This window comes from Lithobates pipiens, unplaced genomic scaffold (assembly GCF_037356315.1).
Source record: "Lithobates pipiens isolate NorthernLeopardFrog02 unplaced genomic scaffold, aLitPip1_a1.2 Scaffold_19, whole genome shotgun sequence".
NCBI lineage: Eukaryota > Metazoa > Chordata > Amphibia > Anura > Ranidae > Lithobates > Lithobates pipiens.
Genome location: NW_027507764.1, coordinates 84,038,357 through 84,063,595, shown reverse-complemented (window position 1 = coordinate 84,063,595; position 25,239 = coordinate 84,038,357). Strand labels below are relative to the sequence as shown.

Below are 25,239 nucleotides of genomic sequence, written 5' to 3'. Positions count from 1 at the left end.
GACATTTTTGAGCCGAAAAAATTAAGGACAAGTTTAAAAATTTTCTGGCGAACGAACGATAAATTGAAACGTTAATGTATTTCCCCTCCAACCTGTCTGCACTAGGTATATGTAAAAAAACAAACATAAAATGTATTTATTTATGTCCATCGAACGATGTATCGGTCATTACATGATGGCAGCATGGTTTGCACTTGCGGCCGAGCGTTCGTTTTTCAAAATTGGGTTCGCCCGATTTTCCGTATAGTGTAGGGCCAACATTACTCCACCAGTATGCATACAACTCATTTAAGTCTATGGTAAGTTGCTGTGCAGGTGTGGGACAATATTTCAATACCAAGACTGCAAACACCTGGGAAGGTTGCCACCAACACAAAGATGTAAATAAGCGCTTGGGTTGTAGCGGTATTATCTTAGAATAGGTTAGGTGGCTGGGGAGTTTGTATCCTATAGTAAACCTGTCCCTTAATGGCTTCTCTTTCTGCTCTTCTTAGTAGATACAGCATAGATTCTCCCTGTTCATGCCAGATAGAAGGTAGCATTATTTGTAGGAGCAAAAAACCTTTTTCACTGTTCTTTGTAAATCGCCTTTTACATACAACATACTGCAAACATTCATAATATAGTATGCATGCTGAAATTTCAGCAGAACCATGCAATAAGTACGATTAGGGAATAAAATAAACAGTAAAGTTAATAGATAGCATTTGGTAATGAAAATCCCCCATTCATTATGCTTCTGTGATCTAGAGGTATGTGCATATCTGTCTAGATTTCAGCCACATGAGAGTTATTTTCTTACTTAATGTCCATATCTGGATTCCTGGAAGGTTTACAATATTCTAACCAAAGCTTTTGAAGACTGATCAGGGACCCAAGCAACACTCCACTGTGTTTGATGAAGTCTATCTGTGTGCTAGTGTTAACAACGACTGATAGATTATTCCTTACCTCTTGATAAAGTTAGCAAAAAGAATGCGATGTGAATAGCCCTGCCGGCGGATTCTCGCAGTCTCTAAAATCCCAGTATACCGAAGCTGCACCAACACTTTCTCCCGATCAAACTTGTTTGGTAGACGGTCATTATTTGGTTTGATGCACCGCACAAAGTGAGGCTGGCCAGCCACCATTTTTGATAATAAATCCATTAAGGAATACTAAAACAGGAAGCTGTAATTAGTCATATCTATGTAGAAGTTGTTTCTTAAAAAAAAAGGAATATTCATTGGTCACTGTAATACAACCTGCAACATTTAAATAATTTTTAGAAAAAAATCTTGCTCCATTAGAATAGTTGTGCTTCTTCTCAGCAAAAAGTCAAGGTTTTAAGTACCCAACATATAACGTACCTTCAAAATAGTTTGTTTTTTACTCTTTCAAAACATAATTATCCCTTCTAGTATTAGATTTGTTGTAAGGTACTTCACAGAAAACTTGGATTCTATTTTGTACAGAGTAGGTGAGCCTTGTCTGGTATAGAGTCCCCCCCCCATCCCTACATACTGTATCTTAGACTGGCCATACATTATACAATTTTCTTATTAAATTTCCTTTACATTTACCTTCAATTATGTAGTGATTGCACACAAATTGAAAGTGTTTTGGTTTGACCTCATTATACAAGAAAATTGTATAATGTATGGCCGGCCTTACTCAAGTTGAGTATTTATCCATGTGGCTTACAATGGTGTTGGTGGTGAGTCACTCAAAGTCCCCAACGTGGTGTGGTATGGGTAGGTCTCCAGTTATTACTATTACTGTTGCAGTAGTGTTTATATCTTCAGAGACCCTAGCCCAAGTCAGTTCATGGTTTACATTTTGTTGAATTCTTTATTTTTATGTATTGTTTTCTTTACTTTTTTGTACCCTTTTTCTTGTGTTAGAAAAAAAGCTTTTGTGGCCATCAGTTGTTGTAACACAGTGTGTAGTGTTGTATTTTGTTGAAGAAGACTAGGTTGTACTTGATGGTCTGATGTAACTGATGTAGGTGATGTAACTTTGCTAAAACAGACATTCAGTCATTTGTTTTTTACTTTCACTTAATGAAACCTCCATCCCTTGCTTTGCACTCATTGAGAATAAAAAATGTAATTTTGTGGAAATAAATACCTTATTTTCTTTACTTCTTTCTCTGCTTCTAAAACGCCTAGGCATTTGACGATGTTTCCTGCATTGCACTGACTCCCGGAGATAAACGTCAAATCTCCCAGCAGTGCTTTTCTTTTTTTTGCCTCTCACTCTCGGGAGAGTTTGCTGGCAGAGGAGGGCGTGGGGAGTGTGGATCAAAGCTGTGGGAGTGACTGGAAAACCAAGGATGGCTGCAGGATTGGAGGGGGTTGGAAGTGGGCGGAGATAAATGAGACTGCAAAGGTCGGTTGTGCTTACACAGAGTGGATATCATTTCTGCCAGGGAAAGGAGGATTGCCTTTCTATATTTTTATGGATCTTTCATCACCTGTAAATAACTGCAAACATTTCTAAAGCTTCTGAGAGGTAAGAAGAGGACAAATGTGCCATTAAGCAGTGGTGTGCGTGAGCCCCTGTGTAAGTGTGAGTGTGTGTGAGCCCCTGTGTAAGTGTGAGTGTGTGTGAGCCCCTGTGTAAGTGTGAGTGTGTGTGAGCCCCTGTATGAGTGTGTGAGCCCCTGTATGAGTGTGTGAGCCCCTGTGTGAGTGTGTGTGTGAGCCCCTGTGTATGTGTGTGTGTGAGGCCCTGTGTATATGTGTGTGTGTGAGGCCCTGTGTATATGTGTATGTGTGTGTGTGGGAGCCCCTGTGTGAGTGTGTGAGCCCCTGTGTGTGTATGAGCCCCAGTGTGAGAGTGTGGGCCCCTGTTTGTGTGTGTGTGAGCCCCTGTGTTTCTATTTTCAGAAAAATAGTCTTTTATGAAGAGGAAACAATATATATTTCTGGTAAAATTTAACCTAATTTAACATACCGTATATACTCGAGTATAAGCCGAGATTTTCAGCCTCTTTTTTGAGGCTGAAAGTGCCCCCCTCGGCTTATACTCGAGTCATCGCTGTCTGCCCGCTCGATCAGCGTGTCGAGCAGACAGACAGCGGCCATTCTGATTCAAAAGCCGCGCCTCCGGCTCCCCCTTCGCCTGTGATAGGCGGAACACTGAATTTCCCAGCAGCCTGTGTTCCGCCTATCACGGACTTCGTATCATCCTCGTACTACGGACGAGGATGATACGACGTCTGTGATAGGCGGAACACAGGCTGCTGGGAAATTCAGTGTTCCGCCTATCACAGGCGAAGGCGGCGGCGCAGCTTTTGAATTTTACAATGGCCGCCGACGAACGAAGAGGGCACGGGACGGAGGCAAGGCACAGGACGGCACGGCACGGGACGGGACGGGACGGGACCGGAGGCAAGGCACGGCGGCGAGGCACGGCGGCGAGGCACGGCGGCGAGGCACGGAGGCAAGGAGGCTCGGCACGGGACGGAGGCTCGGGACAAAGGCTCAGGACACAGGTAGGCTGGACACACACACACACACACACACACACACACACACACACACACACACACACACACACACACGGATACACACACACACACAGGGATGGATGGATGGATGGAGACACACACACACAGGGATGGACGGACACACAGGGATGGACGGACACACAGGGATGGACGGACACACAGGGATGGACGGACACACACACAGGGATGGACAGGCATGTCTTACCCTCGGCTTATACACGAGTCAATAAGTTTGCCAGTTTTTTTGGGGGTAAATTGGGGGCCTCGGCTTATATTCGGGTCGGCCTATACTCGAGTATATACGGTATATATATATATATATATATATATATATATATATACAGATAGATATACCGTATATACTCGAGTATAGGCCGACCCGAATATAAGCCGAGGCCCCCAATTTACCCCCAAAAAAACTGGCAAACTTATTGACTCGTGTATAAGCCGAGGGTAAGACATGCCTGTCCATCCCTGTGTGTGTGTCCGTCCATCCCTGTGTGTCCGTCCATCCCTGTGTGTCCGTCCATCCCTGTGTGTCCGTCCATCCCTGTGTGTGTGTGTCTCCATCCATCCATCCATCCCTGTGTGTGTGTGTGTATCCGTGTGTGTGTGTGTGTGTGTGTGTGTGTGTGTGTGTGTGTGTGTGTGTGTGTGTCCAGCCTACCTGTGTCCTGAGCCTTTGTCCCGAGCCTCCGTCCCGTGCCGAGCCTCCTTGCCTCCGTGCCTCGCCGCCGTGCCTCGCCGCCGTGCCTCGCCGCCGTGCCTTGCCTCCGGTCCCGTCCCGTCCCGTCCCGTGCCGTGCCGTCCTGTGCCTTGCCTCCGTCCCGTGCCCTCTTCGTTCGTCGGCGGCCATTGTAAAATTCAAAAGCTGCGCCGCCGCCTTCGCCTGTGATAGGCGGAACACTGAATTTCCCAGCAGCCTGTGTTCCGCCTATCACAGACGTCGTATCATCCTCGTCCGTAGTACGAGGATGATACGAAGTCCGTGATAGGCGGAACACAGGCTGCTGGGAAATTCAGTGTTCCGCCTATCACAGGCGAAGGGGGAGCCGGAGGCGCGGCTTTTGAATCAGAATGGCCGCTGTCTGTCTGCTCGACACGCTGATCGAGCGGGCAGACAGCGATGACTCGAGTATAAGCCGAGGGGGGCACTTTCAGCCTCAAAAAAGAGGCTGAAAATCTCGGCTTATACTCGAGTATATACGGTACTGAACTGCCTGCAGGCCACTAACTAACCTGCATAATCTAGCTCAAGTTCTCTCAATCTCCTCCACTCCAACACACTACATATGGCCTCCGTGTAAGCAGCCTGGCAATCATGGCTCTCACAGCTGATTGCGCTGTGATTGGCCAAAACCTGCAGCCTTGCTTTTGCCAATCAGAAGCTGTCACTGCACTTTGATGTCACAGTGCATTATGGGGCGCTACATGGCGCTTGCATTTGCTGCAAATGCCCCATATGTTTGGTTTGTTTATGAAAAAATGAACACCTGATGTTCGAGTCGAACTTATGTTCGTTTCGAACATCGGGACCATCCCTAATATGCACAAATAATTATGTATTACTTTTTAAAACTAACATGTCGTCTCCTATGCTGAGCGAATAAAGTCTGGTATTGTTTTTTGTGGGACAGGGTTTTCCAGTCAACAAAGTTTTTTCTTCTATGATTATTTGGATATGGCTTGTGAAAATCTCCATTATTCTACATTTCTATGACCTTACCTATTCATTATACTCCAGTCAGCCAGCCTAGGCAGATTAGCTGTTCCAATGAACTATCATAAGTCAGAATATCAACATTCTTAGCATAACCCTCTGAAACACATGAGCATGAGCTTGCACTGCAGATATATATATATATATATATATATATATATATATACTGTATATATATATATATATATATATTATTACAGAAATCTCAAAACTCCACAGTTTTCTCTGAAAGGCTTAGATGACTACAGATGAGGCTAAACAAAATACACAAATGCTCAACTAGGCTGGATACTGCCACAGCTAAACATTTGAACAAAACTCATGCCACTGTGAATTCGACATAATATTATTACATTATTACAGGTATTATTGACTCTGGTGTATAATAATAATATTTTGTTAGATATTTTTCATTCTGCTTGCCTTCCCTGAGGAAGTCACAAGGACAGAGACGTAACACATGGAAGGAGCCGGGTCACGCCAAAGCTGCAGAGTGTTGGATTGCGGCTGTACATTGAGTCTTAAAGGTACTTTTTACCTTGTTTTAACATACCGTAAGTGCAATTCTTTTAATAAATCTGCATTTTATGACCCACTACACTGTGAGAGCCCATCCTGTGTTCTTTTAAGTGGACTGAGAGCAGAGGAGACAAAGGAGGAGGGCCTCCTAAAGAGACACCTACTACAGAAGAAGCTAATACCCCCTAAGGACATCTAGAGAGGGGCCACCACAGTTATACCCTACAAGGGTAAAAGTGCAGTAGATCTAACAACGTATGTTCGTAGGTCCATACCATAAGGTGAGAGCATTGGAGTGAAGGTGGCGGGATACACTTGCATGACAGTGTGAATACACATAAGTGTTTGAGCATGCAGTGGAGGAAGAGTTGATATGGACAGGGCTAATCTTTCATTTATATTGGTGTGATAGTTTTTATGGACTTACTGTATATCACAATTTGGATGCGGCTGCTAATTTAAACTTATGTTTGGAATGTTCACTTTATAATTTGACCTTTTTCAATATATTTATTTAAAGTATTAGATACTGGGGGGGGGGGGGGGGGTTGTGCTGATAAGTATTGAGCCTTAACTAGAAAATAATTTAGCTAGGTAGCTGTAAATTGCAGAGTGTACAGGCCAATTTGTCTATATTCAATGGTGCAGAAATAAACTACCTATGATTTTAACGTACCTTTCTTTTTCAGGTCCAAAGTGAACATGGCAGCACTTCCAAAAAATTCAATGTGGAAGAGCATAGGACCATAATCAAGTTCCTGTTTCTCCAAGGGAAATTGTGCGAAGGAGATCCATGATGAAATGTCACAAACTTTGGGTGATAGTGGCCCTTCATACAAGAGTTAAACATTGGGTTGTCAATTTTAAAACTGGCCATTTCAGTGTTGAAAGTAAGAAACCCAGTGGAAAGCCTGTTTCTGTGCCGTCAAATGTGAAAGCCATCCATGACTTGATCATGGAGGGCCGCCGAATATCAGCCAAAAGTATTGCTACATATCTGGGAATATCATGTGAGAGAGTTGGTGCCATTTTCCACAATCCCAAAACTTTTGACAACCGTACAAAAGAGGAAACGTGTGGAGACATCGGTGGCTATTTTAGAATATTTTGCAAGAAATGAGATGGATTTCCTGGACAAACTGGTAGCTGGTGATGAGACATGGATCTACTGTTATGATCCTGAGACAAAAGAACAGTCTAAGGAATGGACGCACAGTGGTTCCCCCATGCCAAAGAAGTTCCGTGTGTAAAGGTCAGTGCAGAAGCAAATGACAACAGTTTTTTGGGATGGGAAGGAAGTTCTGCTGGTGGACTACCTCCAAAAGGGTTCAACCATAAATGTAACATATTACTGTGCTTTATTGATGAAGTTGAGGCAAAATATCAAGGAAAAACAGAGGAAAGCTCTCCAAAGGTGTCATCCTGTTGCATGATAATGCCTCGTCACACTGCAGGTGAAACAACGGCAAAACCGACCTCCTTAGGCTTTCAAGTGATGCCCCGTCCACCCTATTTACCCGAACTGGCTCCTCTGACTATCATCTGTTACCCAATATCAAAAAACACCTAAAGGGACTATGATTTCGGAGTGTTCCAAAGGCAACGAACACTGCAAATGAGTGGTTACACTGGCAGTCGGAAGAATTTTATTTGCAGGTACTTAAGAAGCTGCAGGATAGAGGTCACAAGAGCAATGACTTCCTGGGGGAATATGTAGAATAGTGTGGAAGTTACAGCTTTCTAGCTCAATTTTGTCTGGGTAAGGCTCAGTACTTATGAGCACCCCCTTGTATTAACCATTGATAGTTATTACTATCAATGATTACCATAATTACCAATAAAAATACATAGTCTTTTTTAAAGTAAATACAATGACTTATTTGAATTATTTGAATAGAGTTTCTGAACAAATGATAAATGAATGACACACCTTGTCTGGAAGGAAATCCATATAAACAAACCAAATGCTGACTTCAAACTCAGGATATATATATATATATATATATATATATATATATACAGTGCCTTGCGAAAGTATTCGGCCCCCGTGAACTTTTCAACCTTTTGCCACATTTCAGGCTTCAAACATAAAGATATAAAATTTTAATTTTTTGTGAAGAATCACCAACAAGTGCGACACAATTGTGAAGTGGAACAAAATCTATTGGATAATTTAAACTTTTTTAGCAAATAAAAAACTGAAAAGTGGTGCGTGCAAAATTATTCGGCCCCCTTACTTTCAGTGCAGCAAACTCACTCCAGAAGTTCAGCGAGGATCTCTGAATGATCCAATGTTGTCCTAAATGACTGATGGTGATAAATAGAATCCACCTGTGTGTAATCAAGTCTCTGTATAAATGCACCTGCTCTGTGATAGTCTCAGGGTTCTGTTGAAAGCGCAGAGAGCATCATGAAGACCAAGGAACACACCAGGCAGGTCCGTAACACTGTTGTGGAGAAGTTTAAAGCCGGATTTGGATACAAAAAGATTTCCCAAGCTTTAAACATCCCAAGGAGCACTGTGCAAGTGATCATTTTGAAATGGAAGGTGTATCAGACCACTGCAAATCTACCAAGACCTGGCCGTCCCTCTAAACTTTCAGCTCAGACAAGGAGAAGACTGATCAGAGATGCAGCCAAGAGGCCCATGATCACTCTGGATGAACTGCAGAGAACTACAGCTGAGGTGGGAGAGTCTATCCATAGGACAACAATCAGTCGTACACTGCACAAATCTGGCCTTTATGGAAGAGTGGCAAGAAGAAAGCCATTTCTCTAAGATATCCATAAAAAGGCTCGTCTAAAGTTTGCCACAAGCCACCTGGGAGACACACCAAACATGTGCAAGAAGGTGCTCTGGTCAGATGAAACCAAAATTGAATTTTTTGCCCACAATGCAAAACGATATGTTTGGCGTAAAAGCAACACAGCTCATCACCCTCAACACACCATCCCCACTGTCAAACATGGTGGTGGCAGCATCATGGTTTGGGCCTGCTTTTCTTCAGCAGGGACAGGGAAGATGGTTAAAATTGAGGGGAAGATGGATGCAGCCAAATACAGGACCATTCTGGATGAAAACCTGTTGGAGTCTGCAAAAGACCTGAAACTGGGACGGAGATTTTTCTTCCAACAAGACAATGATCTCAAACATACAGCAAAATCTACAAAGGAATGGTTCACAAATAAACGTATCCAGGTGTTAGAATGGCCAAGTCAAAGTCCAGACCTGAATCCAATCGAGAATCTGTGGAAAGAGCTGAAAACTGCTATTCACAAACGCTCTCCATCCAACCTCACTGAGCTCGAGCTGTTTTGCAAAGAAAAATGGGCAAGAATTTCAGTCTCTCGATGTGCAAAACTGATAGAGACATACCCTAAGCGACTTGCAGCTGTAATCGCAGCAAAAGGTGGCTCTACAAAGTATTAACGCAAGGGGGCCGAATAATTTTGCACGCCCCACTTTTCATTTTTTTATTAATTAAAAAAGTTTCAAAAATCCAATAGATTTCGTTCCACTTCACAATTGTGTCCCACTTGTTGGTGATTGTTCACAAAAAATAAAAATTGTATATCTTTATGTTTGAAGCCTGAAATGTGGCAAAAGGTTGAAAAGTTCAAGGGGGCCAAATACTTTCGCAAGGTACTGTATATATATATATATATATATATTATATGTAATGGGTTGCTACATTTAGTTGTGTGCTAACAATAGTGTGAATATCAGAGGTTCCATTGCCTGTAGCCACCCAAGCCTGTCATGCATGGTGCACACTAATCAAGAAGCCCTGATTTTGTCACATGTAACATGTTATAATTTCCTTGTGTCACCTCAATCTCCTTGGAGTAGGAAGGAGCACACATATTCAGGACTCCTGGAGGGACTAAACAGGAACCATAAGCAGAGTAATATATTTTTTTTATAAGGCATTCATGGCTAGGCAATTGTGGCAAATACAAAAAAACTAAGAGTAATCAGCAACAATCACAACATTTTTAGTTTGTGTTAATAATTTCCCTTTATTTGTGCCTTTTTCCATCTTTGCAGATATGTGTGTAAATCCAGTAGCAAATCTAACAGGCTGTATGTAAAAGTCACAAGATTTTCTATAGTTCAAATAACATCTATCCATCTATCCTCTATACTTTCTCTTTAGTGGTCGCCATGTTGAATTGTTGCTGACAAAGGGGGTGGGAACCTGTATGAAAGAGCATCATTATTCACATATGGTAGGAAGAAATGAACTTACATAACTAAGAAATATCAGAATACCATACCCTAAAATATGAAGCCACGGTCTGTGTTTTCATGTTTGTAGTCTCCCTAGGATGATGGGAATCTCCAAAATCACCCTATTGAACAACAAGCACATTGCAATCAGCATTTACTTATATCTGAAACATTACCATGGCAGTCTATACTAACTTAAGCTATCTATAGTCTTAAGATAACAGCCAACCAATCTGTCCATTACGCAGACTATGATCTCTTGTCTTTAGGATGAAAGGAGCAGTCTATTAAGCCATTAAAAATAACTGCCCCAATTACTACTGAGATAGGCTAATGCCTATCTTTGCTTCCAGATCCACCTATCCCTTCACCATAGAATTTAACTGAAAGCAAGGTCGAAAAGAGCTTGCAGTTTTTGCCACTTTCTGAAGTAAATTTAGCCTGTAGGTGCTCCTAATGCCTCCATGTCTGACTGCTACCATGGTCTCATTGGTCTATAGCTGGCTTTACATTGCAGTGCAATCCTCTTTTGTGAACATGTCTAATATTTGCATGTTTATCACCAACCCCATGATAGCAATATATACTGTACATATATTTAATTCTGTGTGATCTGTTAATCTACATAGCAAAGCCAAGCTGACAGACACACATGAATGTATGTGATTACCTCACTGAAGTAAAAAGTATTGTACAACATTAAGATATCCAGCTTGATAAAACAAAAAAACACATGTGAAGATGTAGTTACATGAAAACACCAATGTATTATATTTCTAGCTAAGAACTTATTAAGCTTGTATTTTTCCCCTACCTTACTGCGACTGGATGTTTTGCTCTTGGACCATGACTGCGAATTCATTCTTGACTTTGTTTTCGTATGTGCAAGATTCCCTGTGAGATCCAAATAAAACACCTGTTATATCTTCATATAAGCCATATGCATCCTTTCCATTTTTAGAAAATTGCTTGACGATTTCCTTCCTTCACCTTCTCCTATTTAAACCCCATTCACACCTCAGCATTTGTAGCTCGAAGCTTAACAACCAAAATCTGATAGTTTTCAGTTGTACCTGTTCACACTTGAGCATCAGGTTCCTTGAAGCTTGTAGCTCAAAAAAATACTGTACATGAGACTCTTTTGAGCTACAAACTTTGTGTCTTTGTCCCCAGTAGACTTCAGTGGGAGTGTTTGAAAAGAAAGTGGTCTTGCTGCATGAAAAAAATGCTCAAAAACACACATATTGCAATTTTTTTCCCCTGGTAACAAGCTTTTCATTGGAAAAATAATAAAAAATAAAACGCTAATGCCTTAGATGTTTGCAAACATGCACAAAAATGCCTGTATAAACTCTAAAAAAAAAAAAAAAAAAATTACTAAAGACATTCAATTTGACAGGAAGCAGCAATGAAAGCAACAAATGAGGAGTTCAAATGTAATTGGTGTATTGCAATCCTTATGTGAATACATGTGAGAAGTGCACTTCAAAACTATATATTCAATATACACATCAAACATAAAATAGATACCATTAATCTTCTCAAGTGCATCAATATAGGCAAATTACTGATATAGTGCTAAGAAATAATGTCCCAGTGTAGTTAAATAAATAATCCACTTCTGTGATCTGTTCTCCTTTAAATGTGGGGAGTAAAACTGTGTGCTTCCACCAAACACCTCAGTGCACACAGAACTCTCACCTCACTCCCATATAACAAGAGCCTTAAAATAGGGTTTCAGTTATATGGTCTCGTTATTCTTCTGTCGGGAATCCTCCGCTTTTATCTCCCTGTTGGGTGCTTGGCTAGAGGGTCTTAGCTCCTTCTGAGATGTCGCTGGCCTTATACATCCATATGTTAGGATAGAATAAACATAACACCTCCCATAGTGTAGAGTGTTTAACCACTTCAGCCCCGGAAGGATTTACCCCCTTAATGACCAGGCCATTTTTTGCGCTACGGTACTGCATAACTTTAACTGACAATTGCATGGTTGAGCGACGATGTACGTAAACAAAATTGATGTCTTTTTTTCCCAACAAATAGACCTTTCTTTTGGTGGCATTTGATCACCTCTTCGTTTTTGAAAAAAAAAAAATTATAAATATATTAAATTTTAAATAGAATAAATATCCTCCCAAAAAAAGTGTAAAAAAAATGAATTTCTTCATCAGTTTAGGTCAATATGTATTCTTCTACATATGTTTGGTAAAATTTTTTTTAAAAAATGTGTATATTGATTGTTTTGGGCAAAAGTTATAACGTCTACAGAATAGGGGATAGATTTATGGCGTTTCTAATACAATTATTATTTTTTTTACTAATAATGGCGGTGATCAGCTATTTTTAGCAGGACTGCGACATTGTGGCGGACAGATTGGACACTTTTGACACTTTTTTTGGACCAGTGGCATTTATACAGCGATCAGTAGTATAAAAAATGCACGGATTACTGTATAAATTACATTTGCAGGGAATGGGTTAACACTAGTGGTGATCAAGGGGTTAAGTGTGTCCTAGAGTGGTGTTTCTAACTGTGGGGGGAGTGAACTGACTGGGATTACAAAGAGAGCTCTGTTCCTGATCACACTGTACTCCCCTGACAGAACGGGGATCTGCTTGGTTTACATTGGCAGATCCCAATTCTGCCTCTCTGTATAGGGATCGCGGGTGGCCTGCGAACACTGTGGCTGCTGGCCACGCACATCAGCTCCGGGGCCATGCATGCGCCCGCTGTATCTATTACATGAAGCGCCATACCAGTACGGCAATTCGCGCAACAGAGCCGCTCTGCCACAGTATAACCGCGGCGGCTGGTCGGCAAATAGTTAAAAAGTATCCATTTAATAAAAGTAAAATTTGTGCCTACATAAATAACATATTAAAACCGCATTTGAATGGTAAGATCATAGGCAATGCTACCTCTCGCATGACTTCAGGTCCGCAGTCTGCTCCGGCCACACCCTACGCGTTACGTCACGCCACATGATTTTCTCAGGGGAGAATGGGAGTGAGATGAGAGTTCTGTGAGCACTGAGGTGATTGGTGGAAGCACATTGTTTTACTCCCCACATTTAAAGGAAAACAGATCACAGAAGTGGATTATTTATTTAACTGCACTTGGACATTATTTCTTAGCTATTATCAGTCATTTGACTATATTTTGAGAGTGATGGTACATGTATCTATTTTATGTATATATTGAATATATGGTTTTGAAGTGTACATCTGACATTTATTCACATATGGACTGTGCAACTACATTTACATATGAACTATATATTTAGTGTGTATGTGTGAACACATTAGGTGTTGCAGCAATCTTTTCTTAGGACCTTTGTTTGTATCAATATTGATTATTTGAACAACTACCTACAATGTATTACATCACTAAGAGCCCATTCACACAGGGGCAACACGACTTGTAGGCGACTTGAGTCAGGCAACTTGGACACGACTTGAGTTAAGATCACAGCCCGACTTCAAAACGACTTGTGATGACTTCAAGCGCGACTTGGGACGACTTACAAGTCGCCCCAGGCCAGGCGACTTTTGCCGCGGCCAAGCAGAGAATGAGCTCAAGGGGGAACTCCACGCCAAATTTCTGAAAAAAATTTGGCGTGGGTTCCCCCTCCGAGAGCATACCAGGCCCTTAGGTCTGGTATGGATTCCAAGGGGAACCCCCTACGCCGAAAAAAACGGCGTGGGGGTCCCCCTCAGATCCACACCAGACCCTTATCCGAGCACGCTACCCGGCCGGCCAGGAAAGGGGGTGGGGACGAGCGGGCGCCCCCCCCCCTCCTGAGCCGTACCAGGCCGCGTGCCCTCGACATGGGGGGGTGCCTTGGGGGAGGGGGGGGCGTGCGGCCCCCCCACCCCAAAGCACCTTGTCCCCATGTCGATGAGGACAAGGGCCTCTTCCCGACAACCCTGGCCGTTGGTTGTCGGGGTCTGCAGGCAGGGGGCTTATCGGAATCCGGGAGCCCCCTTTAATAAGGGGGCCCCCGGATACCGGCCCCCCACCCTATGTGAATGAGTATGGGGTACAATGTACCCCTACCCATTCACCTGTGAAATAAAGTACAAAAAAAAACACAACACAGGGAAAAAATATTTTATTGCACAGCTCCGGGGGTCTTCCGTCTTCGGGGGTCTTCTCGCCGGACTCCTCCGCTATCTGTGTGTAGCTCTTTTGCTAGCGGAGGAGTCCGGCTTTCTTCCTCCCGCCGCCGGCCTCTTCTTCCGACTTCGGGGGTCTTGTCCCCCCTCTTCGGTTCTTCTGCCGGGCCACCGCGCCTTCTTATAGCTCTTTTACAGGCGGTGGCCCGGTCTTCTGACGCCGCCGCCGCCGCCGCCGCCGCCTTCCGTTCTTCTCCTTCTTCTTCTCCTGGAGGTGTTGACTCGACGAGCTCTCCGGCCACAATGCCAGGGACGCGCTCCGCTGCCACTTATATAGGGACAATGGGGCGGTGTCACATGGGTTGATGTCACATGGTAAGGAGGCGGGGTCACCATGTGACATCAACCCATGTGACCAACCCATGTGACATCAACCCATGTGACACCGCCCCATTGTCCCTATATAAGTGGCAGCGGAGCGCGTCCCTGGCATTGTGGCCGGAGAGCTCGTCGAGTCAACACCTCCAGGAGAAGAAGAAGGAGAAGAACGGAAGGCGGCGGCGGCGGCGGCGGCGTCAGAAGACCGGGCCACCGCCTGTAAAAGAGCTATAAGAAGGCACGGTGGCCCGGCAGAAGAACCGAAGAGGGGGGACAAGACCCCCGAAGTCGGGAGAAGTCACATCAAACTGCATATTTTTGGGAAAATAGAATAATCACCAATTGGTCTTTATATCTTATTTGTAAATCAGTTTTTACCAGTACTGAGAAAAGATGGTAAAGTTGTGTAATATTTTACATAAATATGTCCCTATCATCCCCACCCTCCTAAAATTAAAACAAGAAAACAAACTCTATGATTAAGCCCAATCAGAACAGAATGTGTCAGAGGGATGATGCTATGGGCAGGTATTGCCAGACTACATACCTCAAATAAAGTTTTTTCTAAGGAGTGATGTGTTCAGTGTGTGGCCATTTGTACACAAACATTGTGGAAAAATTTGTCTGAAGTCATTACCTTTTCGCCTGTCATAAGCTAAAGACTTTAGCAGGCAGAATTCAGCTTTTCTAATAGAATAGATTGCTCCCCTGAATTATTCTGTACTGCGTGGAACAAGGACAATTATTACAAATAGATATTATCCTATGGACTATGAACAAGTGGTCACACCATCAAGCAAGAAATAAAAAGATAAAAATGAACTTCCAGCACAGGGAAATGCATGAACCCAGGGTCCATACCTGTTTTTGTTAGTGGATTAGTTACCAATATACGGATAAGGTTGTTCTCGGATGACCTTAGAAGAAGCACAATATCTGCAGGTAAAGTGTCTCGGTTTTTTTCCAGGAAGCCACTGGCATTGTAGAGGACCTTCGGATAAAATACATTGTTTTAAAGCAAGAACAGAACATCTGATTAAAGTGACTGAAGATATTACAATTCCTTAAGCAATTTTCTGCAGCAATGAAGAGTCATTCCGTGCGAGAAAGGCTGTATTATCACCTTTCACTTACTCTGATTTATATCTGAAAATGTAGTCAAGGAAAAATGTTTGACACCAAATATAATGGAGAATGACGGTTATGTCTCCCACTGTGGCCACTATGCTCTCTTGCTACTTTTTATTGTTATCAAAGAATCTGGAGTTCCATATTGGAAATCTTTAGATTTCAGACTTACAAGTCATTATTATTTAAATAGGATTAAAGGTTTTAATTCAGTATGGCTAATGTCTTTGGGTGCACATAATTTTTTTTTTATTTTGCAATAAATCGATTTAAAGATTGTGGAATGTGACATCATCCCTGGAGGAATTCATGAGGATTAACGCCGGAACAGCATCACCCGGAGTGGTCTGGGACACCCTCAATACATAGGGGGATATTAATACAACAGATAGCAAGAGTAAAAAGACAGACCAGAGAGCAGAAAAAAGGTTACAGAAGCAGAACGGCAGTATGTAGAGAGACCATCCCCTGGGGCTTTTCAGGATTGGGTTAAAACACAACAAGAATATAAGGATTTATTACATACAAAAGCTGAGAATAAGTTGATGTTTTAGAGACAGCTTTATTATGTGGAGGGAGAGAGTGCAGGACACCTACTGGCTCGATTGGCAAAGGCAAATACATCTACTACTGTTATATCCGCAGTTAGAACAGATGGGGGAAGAGTAACATCATATGGTCCCGAGGTTGTAGATACTTTTAAAAAGTATTATGAGAAATTGTATAGTGCCCAGGTGTGGAGGTGGGGTGGAGATGTGGGACTTTTTCAGAGATCTGGTTAAACCTGCAAGCTCCGACGATTAATGTAGGGTCAAAGGCAATGTTGTTCCTGGACGCAACCAAGGCCTTTGACAGTCTGGAATGGCATTATTTGAGGCAGACCTTGGCTGCCTTCTAGTTTGGTCGGAAGTATGTTGGTTGGGTAAGGTTTCTATATTAAAGGACCAAAGCAAAATTGAAGATACATAGTATATGTTCTGAGGTGTTTTCATTGACCCATGGGACAAGACAGGGGTGTCCTTTGTCACCCCTGTTACTGCCTTGGCAATGTAGCCATTAGATATAACCATTACTAGGTCATCTGTAATGATACAGGGATTCCAGAGGGCATCAGGAGTGGAGAAAATAGCATTATATGCTGATGATGTGTTACTGGTCATGGGGGATACACGGGGCAATGGACATAATCGCAGATTTTGGGCAGATATATGGCTTAAATATAAACTGGGAGAAATCAATGCTGCTTCCAGTTGACCCATTGAAGATGGATCTGTCCAACAAATGGAAATAGTTAATAGACTCAAATATTTAGAAATATACATTACCTTAAATCATAAAAAATATATAAAAAACTAGGCATGTGTACGCTGAAATATTTAATTTCAGAATTTCATTTTTGTCTGAAAAATACATTTATTTAGTTACTCCCGAAATTCGCTTTTATATATTTCGTTTTTCGTTAAAAATTACATTTGTCCAAAAATCCAAATTAATTAAGGTTGAATCTGTCATTGAAGGCTTATGGTGTCTGTCGAATGTTCAAAGAATATTCGACGGAACAGCTAAACTGTATGACTCGTATAGTTTAGCTGCTCCGTCGAATCTTCTTAGAACTTTCGACAGACACCATAAGCCAAAGATTCAACGTTTGTATGTTTTTTGCTGCTTTGTCGAATCTTTGCCGTTCATGTCGAATGTATATAGTTCAAACAGAAAATGGACTGGTGATATTGATCACTGATCAGAAATGTAACAAGATAGGGTATATAGAATCTCAATCTATAATATATAATCTATAATAATAAATCCCCCCCCCCCACAACACAACACTAGCAACACTAGTATCACTGTCAAGTTCACAACACTAACACAATAGCAAATTATTATGAAAAAGTCAAGTTGAACTGTAGCTTGCTTCACTATTGTTCTGCTGCTGTGCGTATGCTTAATTGCTAAATAATTTAGGTTCTCTGACAAACGGACCAACTAAGATTGACTGTCTTCTGAAATGATTTAATGTGTCTGTCTCTCTCTCCTAGCAATCGTAAGTGAAAGTAAGTTGGCTGTACTTAGTTCTAGCTATTTTACTGCTCCTCCTCTTTGGTTACAATCAGCCAATAACATTCATCATCATCATTATTTTTATTTTACTTCCCCCACCCAATTCCAGCAGCGATCTTTTCTGTTGAATCTTTTTTCTCTATGTCGAATCTTTTCTCTCTATGTCGAATCTTTTCTTTCTATGTAGAATAATCCTGGACTAATAGAGTTAAGGTTAGGCACATTCGACCACAGGTTCGATAGACACAGATTGTTATTGTCAGCGTCATGTCGAATCTCCTATTTATATTGAACTGTTGTCACAAGGAAAACAAAAATAAAGCATTTGTTTATGTTGGATCTTTTGTTTTTCGGATTGTGCACTTTCGTTATTGTTTGTTAAAAAGATAACGAAAATACCTGAAATTCGGCCAAAAATGCATTCGGAGGAAAACGAATGCACATGTCTATAAAAAACAATATTATCCAACTTTTGGATAAACTTAGGTGTAAGGGGAAGGTGTAGAGACAGCTTCCCTTATCAGTGGCAGGAAGGTGCAATCTAATCAAGATGACTTGGATGCCTCAATTGCTGTATGCATTACACAATTCCCCAATTTGGATAAATAGGCAATGGTTTCAGAAGATTGACATTATATTTAGAGAGCTGATCTGGAAAAAAAACAGTCAAGGATACGGTTACGTACTTTACAATCGCCAAAGGAAGGGGGGGGGGGGGCTTGGCAGTCCTGCACCCATGGTGCCATTTTGTGGCATCACAGTTGCAGCATCTGAAAGGATGTAACGATTTGTCTGAACATAACCCAAGTAGGGGAATGTTTTTCTGCTGCTTGGAAATATGCATAGTGATTAAATAGAAACTACGCACCACTTTTGATAAAAAGGGGAAAAGTGAACTGTAGTGCATTACTCAAACAAACAAGGCTATGTATGTTAAATGTTGGGGTGGTAGGTAAAAAGAGAAAGTGAAGGATGTATAAATGTGTATTTGTTTTCTATCTTTTTATAGATTTAAAAACGAATAAAAATTACTTGATTTAAAAAAAAGATTGTGGAATACCAATCTAGCAAAAGCACATTAATAAAGTTTGTAATGGTCGATTTCTTAAAATTTTTATTTAAAGTAGCAAAATATACTAATAGAATGTAGATGAGAACTTTTTTTACCCCTCAAATTCTTTACTTCCACACAATACATGGGGGAACCTCTATTCATTCTTAGCCCCTGTACACACGGTCGGAGATTTCCACAACCAAATCCGTCGGATTTTGCCCGTCGGATTTTGTCCGTCGGATCTTGTCCGAAACTGTTGCACAGAGGCGGCTCTCTAATTAGGCAACTAAGGCGGCTGCCTAAGGCCTCGCACTCTCAGGGGCCTCGCGGCCGCCCAATATGCGAGTGGGAGTTGCAGGGAATGTCCCCCGGTCAGTGTCCCTGACTTGCTTCCGGGGCCGCGACTCGTTTTTCCCACCCAGGGGCGGACTGTCACTGACCACTTCTCAAGGTCAGAAGATCAGTGGGTGGAGCCATGTACTCCTCACCCCCGGCTCCTCCCTCCTGCCGTGCACCGCGGATCTCTGCCTCCGGCTATGTGCAGAGCTTGGATAATACTTGCAGTAGCTGAGCAGCTCCCCCGGCTCCGCGATCTCCTCTGCAGGGTGGACGATCTGAAATGGAGGCGGACCTGTTGTCAGAGCCCGGCGATCATCCAGGAGCCAGTCTGCAACTAACAACCTCAAAGGTACAGTCCTGCCCATGCCCGACACTGACACATCCCTACCCGTGACATCACCTCCTGACTGAGGGCCCCCCCCCCGGAGAATTACCGCTGCCTTCTGCCCCTGGGACCTCACACACACTGCTCTGAGTGATGATATGCATGCAGTCCGGCATATGATGCCACCTACTGACCACATGCTATTATCATTATCCTCCTCATCCCACGGTTCCTGGCATCCTACCTCCTGTAATACTTCCCACTGTCAGCTTCCTACCAATTTACCCTGTCTTCATCTCCATCCTTATCCTAATCCCCCTGTTCTAATCCCATCACCCTACCATCATCTCTGCTGTACCCCACTGCCAACTGACTACCACCTCACCCCTGTCATCAACATCTCCTACCCCCCCTCTGACATCCTACCACCCTGCCTCCTGTCATTATCATCGCCATGTACCCCACCTCTAGCATCCACCACCCTGCCCCTGTTATCCTTATCTTCATCCCCCCTGTACCCCACTGTCAGCGGCCTACCACCCCACATCATCATCATCCCCTCCCTATACCCCACTGTCAGCTGCCTACACCCCATGTCATCATCATCCCCCTGTACCCCACTGTCAGCTGCCTACCACCCCACATCATCACCATCCCCTCCCTGTACCCCACTGTCGCCTGCCTACCACCCCACGTCATCATCATCATCCCCCCTGTACCCCACTGTCAGCTGCCTACCACCCCACATCATCATCTCCCCCTGTACCCCACTGTCAGCTGCCTACCATCCCACATCATCATCACCCCTCTCCCCTGAACCCCACTGTCAGCTGCCTACCACCCCACATCATCATCATCCCCTCCCTGTACCCCACTGTCAGCTGCCTACCACCCCACATCAGCATCATCCCCCCTGAACCCCACTGTCAGCTGCCTATCACCCCACATCATCATCTCCCCCCTGTGCCCAATGTCAGCTGCCTACCACCCCACATCATCATTTCCCCCCTGTACCCCACTGTCAGCTGCCTACCACCCCACATCATCACCCCCCTGTACCCCACTGTCAGCTGCCTACCACCCCACATCATCATCATCCCCCCCTGTACCCCACTGCCGACATCCCACTCATCAACATCCCCATCATCCCTCTGTATTCCACCTCTGGCATGGCACCACCCCATCACCTGTCACATTCTTGTCTTAATCCCTCCTGGTACCCCACTGTCAGCTGCCTACCACCCCATGTTATCATCATCATACCCCCTGTACCCCACTGTAAGCTGCCTACCACTCCACGTCATCATCATCCCCCCCTGTACCCCACTGTCAGCTGCCTACCACCCCACATCATCATCATCCCCCCTGCACCCTTACTGTCAGCTGTCTACCACCCCACGTCATCATCACCCCTTCCCCCTGAATCCCACTGTCAGCTGCCTACCACCCCACATCATCATCTCCCCCCCTGTACCCCACTGTCAGTTGCCCACAACCCCACATCATCACCCCCCCTGTACCCCACTGCCGACATACCACTCATCAACATCCCCATCATCCCTCTGTATTCCACCTCTGGCATGCCCATACCCCATCACCTGTCATTATTCTCATCTTAATCCCTCCTGGTACCCCACTGTCAGCTGCCTACCACCCCACGTAATTATCATCATCCCCCCTGTACCCCACTGTAAGCTGCCTACCACCCCACATCATCATCATCCCCCCTGTACCCCACTGTCAGCTGCTTACCACCCCATGTCATCATCACCACTCCCCCCTGAACACCACTGTCAGCTGCCTACCACCCCACATCATCATCATCTCCCCCCTGTACCCCACTGTCAGCTGCCTACCACCCCACGTCATCATCATCCCCTCCCTGTACCCCACTGTCAGCTGCCTACCACCCCACATCATCATCTCCCCCCTGTACCCCACTGTCAGCTGCCTACCACCCCATATCATCGTATCCCCCCTGTACCCCACTGTCAGCTGCCTACCACCCCACATCATCATCATCACCCCCCTTTACCCCACTGTCAGCTGCCTACCATCCCACATCATCATCACCCCCCCTGTACCCCACTGCCGACATCCCACTCATTAACATCACCATCATCCCTCTGTATTCCACCTCTGGCATGGCACCACCCCATCACCTGTCATCATTCTCATCATAATGCCTCCTGGTACCCCACTGTCAGCTGCCTACCACCCCACGTAATCATCATCATCCCTCCCTGTACCCCACTGTAAGCTGCCTACCACTCCACATCATCATCATCCCCCCTGTACCCCATTGTCAGCTGCCTACCACCCCACGTCATCATCACCACTCCCCCCTGAACAACATTGTCAGCTGCCTACCACCCCACATCATCATCATCTCCCCCCTGTACCCCACTGTCAGCTGCCTACCACCCCACGTCATCATCATCCCCTCCCTGTACCCCATTGTCAGCTGCCTACCACCCCACGTCATCATCACCCCTCCCCCCCGAACACCACTGTCAGCTGCCTACCAACCCACATCATCATCATCTCCTCCCTGTACCCCACTGTAAGCTTCCTCCCACCCCACGTCATCATCATCCCCCCTGTACCCCACTGTAAGCTGCGTACCACCCCACTCCATCATCCTCCCTCCCTGTACCCCACTGTAAGCTGCCTACCACTCCACGTCATCATCATCCCCCCTGTACCCCATTGACAGCTGCCTACCACCCCACGTCATCATCACCACTCCCCCTGAAAAACATTGTCAGCTGCCTACCACCCCACATCATCATCATCTCCCCCCTGTACCCCACTGTCAGCTGCCTACCACCCCACGTCATCATCATCCCCTCCCTGTACCCCATTATCAGCTGCCTACCACCCCACGTCATCATCACCCCTCCCCCTGAACACCACTGTCAGCTGCCTACCAACCCACATCATCATCATCTCCCCCCTGTACCCCACTGTAAGCTTCCTCCCACCCCACGTCATCATCATCATCCCCCCTGTACCCCACTGTAAGCTGCGTACCACCCCACGTCATCATCATCCCTCCCTGTACCCCACTGTTAGCTGCCTACCACCCCACATCATCATCCCCCCGTACCACACTGTCAGCTGCCTACCACCCCACCTCATCTTCTTCTCCCCCCTGTACCCCACTGTCAACTGCCTACCACCCCACATCATCATCATCACCCCCCTGTACCCCACTGTCAGCTGCCTACCACCCCACATCATCATCACCCCCCGTACCCCACTGCCGACATCCCACTCATCAACATCCCCATCATCCCTCTGTATCCCACCTCTGGCATCCCACCATCCCATCACATGTCATCATTCTCATCTTAATCCCTCCTGGTACCCCACTGTCAGCTTCCTTCCACCCCACCCCCTGCCATCATCATCCCCCCCATACCCCAGCCCTGACATCCTACCACCCTGCCTCCTGTCATCATCATCCCCATGTAACCCACCTCTAGCATCCATCACCCTACCCCTGTTATCATCATCAACTTCATCCCCTGTACCCCACTGTCAGCTGCCTACCACCCCACCTCATCATCATCCCCCCTGTACCCCACTGTTGACATCCTACCACCGCCTCATGTCATCAACATCCCCATCATCTCTGTACCCCACCTCTGGCATACTACCACCCTACCTCCTGTCATTATCATCTTCATTCCTCCTGCACCCCACCTCTGGCATCCTATCATTCTACCCCCTATCATTATAGGGGAGATATGATCTCAGCCTCTCCCCAATACTGCCATCATCACCCCAAACTACATCCTGTCATCCAACCAAATGTACTCCAACAGTTGCATCACACACCATAATACTGCCCTGCCACCCAGTGAGCAAACAGTGAGTGATAATAATAAGCAGTAACCCATAGCAACCAATCAGTGAGCAGTAATAATGTGCAGTAACCTCTAGCAATCCACCAGTAGGCGCCAATAATGTGCAGTAACATCTAGCAACCAATGATTAAGCGGTAATGACATGCAGTAACCTCTACCAACCAATGAGTAGGCTGTAATGATGTGCAGTAACCTCTAGCAACCCATCAGTGAGCGGTAGTAAAGGTGTAGTAACCTCTAGCAATCCATCAGTGAGCTGTAATAACGTGCAATACCTTCTAGCAACCAATCAGTAAGAAGAAAGGATATGCAGTGACCTCTAGCAACCAATCAGTGAACCTGGAGTAATCAGTGAGTGTGAACTAGATCGTTATGTTTACATTATTAAAGTTTTTTTTAGATAAGTCTATGTGCATTTGTTTTTTTGGGATGTTGGGATGGAAAGCGAAAATGCTAGGGGTGGGGGCCAGGAAAATGTTTGAATTATTTTTCCCATTATGGGCATGAGTGGGGCCTCATGTCTACGATTTGCCTAAGGCCTCACAAAGCCTAGAGCCGCCTCTGCTGTTGCATACACACGGTCGGACAAAGTTGGCGAAAAATCCGATCATTCAGAACATGATGACGTAATTTCATTACGATGGGACTACATTCGGGCTAGTAGCCAATAGCTTTGATGTAGGAATTTGATCTGAGCATGCGTGGCACTTGGTCCGATCAAAATTCTCTACACATGATCGGAGTATGTCCGATCGGCCCAGTTGGTCGGGAAATATTTCCAACATGTTGGAAAATTGGGTCCGACGGATATTCCGACGGAATCAGTCCGATGCATACCACACACAGTCGGATTATCCGACGACACGGTCCGATAGGACACATTCCGACGGATTCTCCGACCGTGTGTACAAGGGCTAAGAGATAGATAGATACGTGCAATCAGTTCGGTCCGACTACAAATCCGGACAAATTAATGAAATAGTAACGAATAGTAACAAATTTAGTTGAAATCCATTAAAATTTGTTTTGTTTATTTGTTTTCTAACAAATGCCAACTTTTCACAACAATTAGAATTCGGAATCGAAAAACAATCTATCGATTCAAATTTTGTGTGAAAAAATAGCTGGTTGTTAAGCAGCGGGCCGTCAAGCCGACTACCCGCGTCCATGTGTCATCATCTGTCAGCGGGCTTCCCCACTGACAGAAGAATATAGAGATAAAGAATACTGGCATTGCCCTGCAATAGAACATTTAAAAAAAGAATGGAGTAGGGTCCCCCCTCCCCAGGTCTGGTATTGATTTTAAGGGGAACCCTACGCCAAAAAAAATGCCCCCCCCCCCCCAAATCCATACAAGACCTTTATCCGAGCATGTAGCCTGGTAGGTCAGGAAAAAGGGGGGAATAAATAGGCACCCCCCACACCTCCTGAACCATACCAGGCTATATGCCCTTAACATGGGGGGGTGTGCCTCTTCCCAACAACCCTGGGCTGTGGTTGTCAGGGTCTGCAGGTGGAAAGCTTATCAAAATCTGGAAGCCACCCCACAGATCCTGACCCCCTATGTGAATGGGTATCCAGTACATCGTGGGCGGCACAGTGGTGTAGTGGGTAGCACTCTCGTCTAGCAGTAAAAAGGGTCGCTGGTTTGAATCCCAACCACAACACTACCTGCCTGGAGTTTGCATGGTCTCCCTGTGCCTTCGTGGGTTTCCTCCGGGTACTCCGGTTTCCTTCCACACACCAAAGACATGCTAGTAAGTTAATTGGCTTCTCCAAAAATTGGCCCTAGTATATGAATGTGAGTTGGGGACCTTGGATTGTGGGCTCCTTGAGGGTAGGGACCAATGTGAGTGTGCAATGTATGCGTGTAGCACTGCGCAAATTGACGGCACTATATGGGTACCTTAAATAAATAGGGATAATTATAGACACGCAGCCACACTCAATCAGGTTGAACTGGATGGACTGGTGTCTTTATACAACCTTACTAACTATTC

General features: G+C 44.6%; 1 protein-coding gene across 3 annotated transcripts in view; it reads right to left on the bottom strand.

Moving 5' to 3' along the window:
• MYO3A (myosin IIIA) overlaps window positions 1-25,239 on the bottom strand; it is a 312,814-nt gene that overhangs the window by 99,774 nt on the left and 187,801 nt on the right. For 2 of the 3 annotated variants that reach the window (XM_077490990.1, XM_077490992.1), the window contains exons 22-26: window positions 15,322-15,451; window positions 10,778-10,857; window positions 10,634-10,675; window positions 10,011-10,085; window positions 952-1,157 (exon numbers count right to left, since the gene is read on the bottom strand). In XM_077490990.1, the coding sequence (XP_077347116.1) occupies window positions 952-1,157; window positions 10,011-10,085; window positions 10,634-10,675; window positions 10,778-10,857; window positions 15,322-15,451 (533 nt within the window). The remainder of the gene's footprint in view (window positions 1-951; window positions 1,158-10,010; window positions 10,086-10,633; window positions 10,676-10,777; window positions 10,858-15,321; window positions 15,452-25,239) is intronic. The other variant, XM_077490991.1, reaches the window with a different exon arrangement.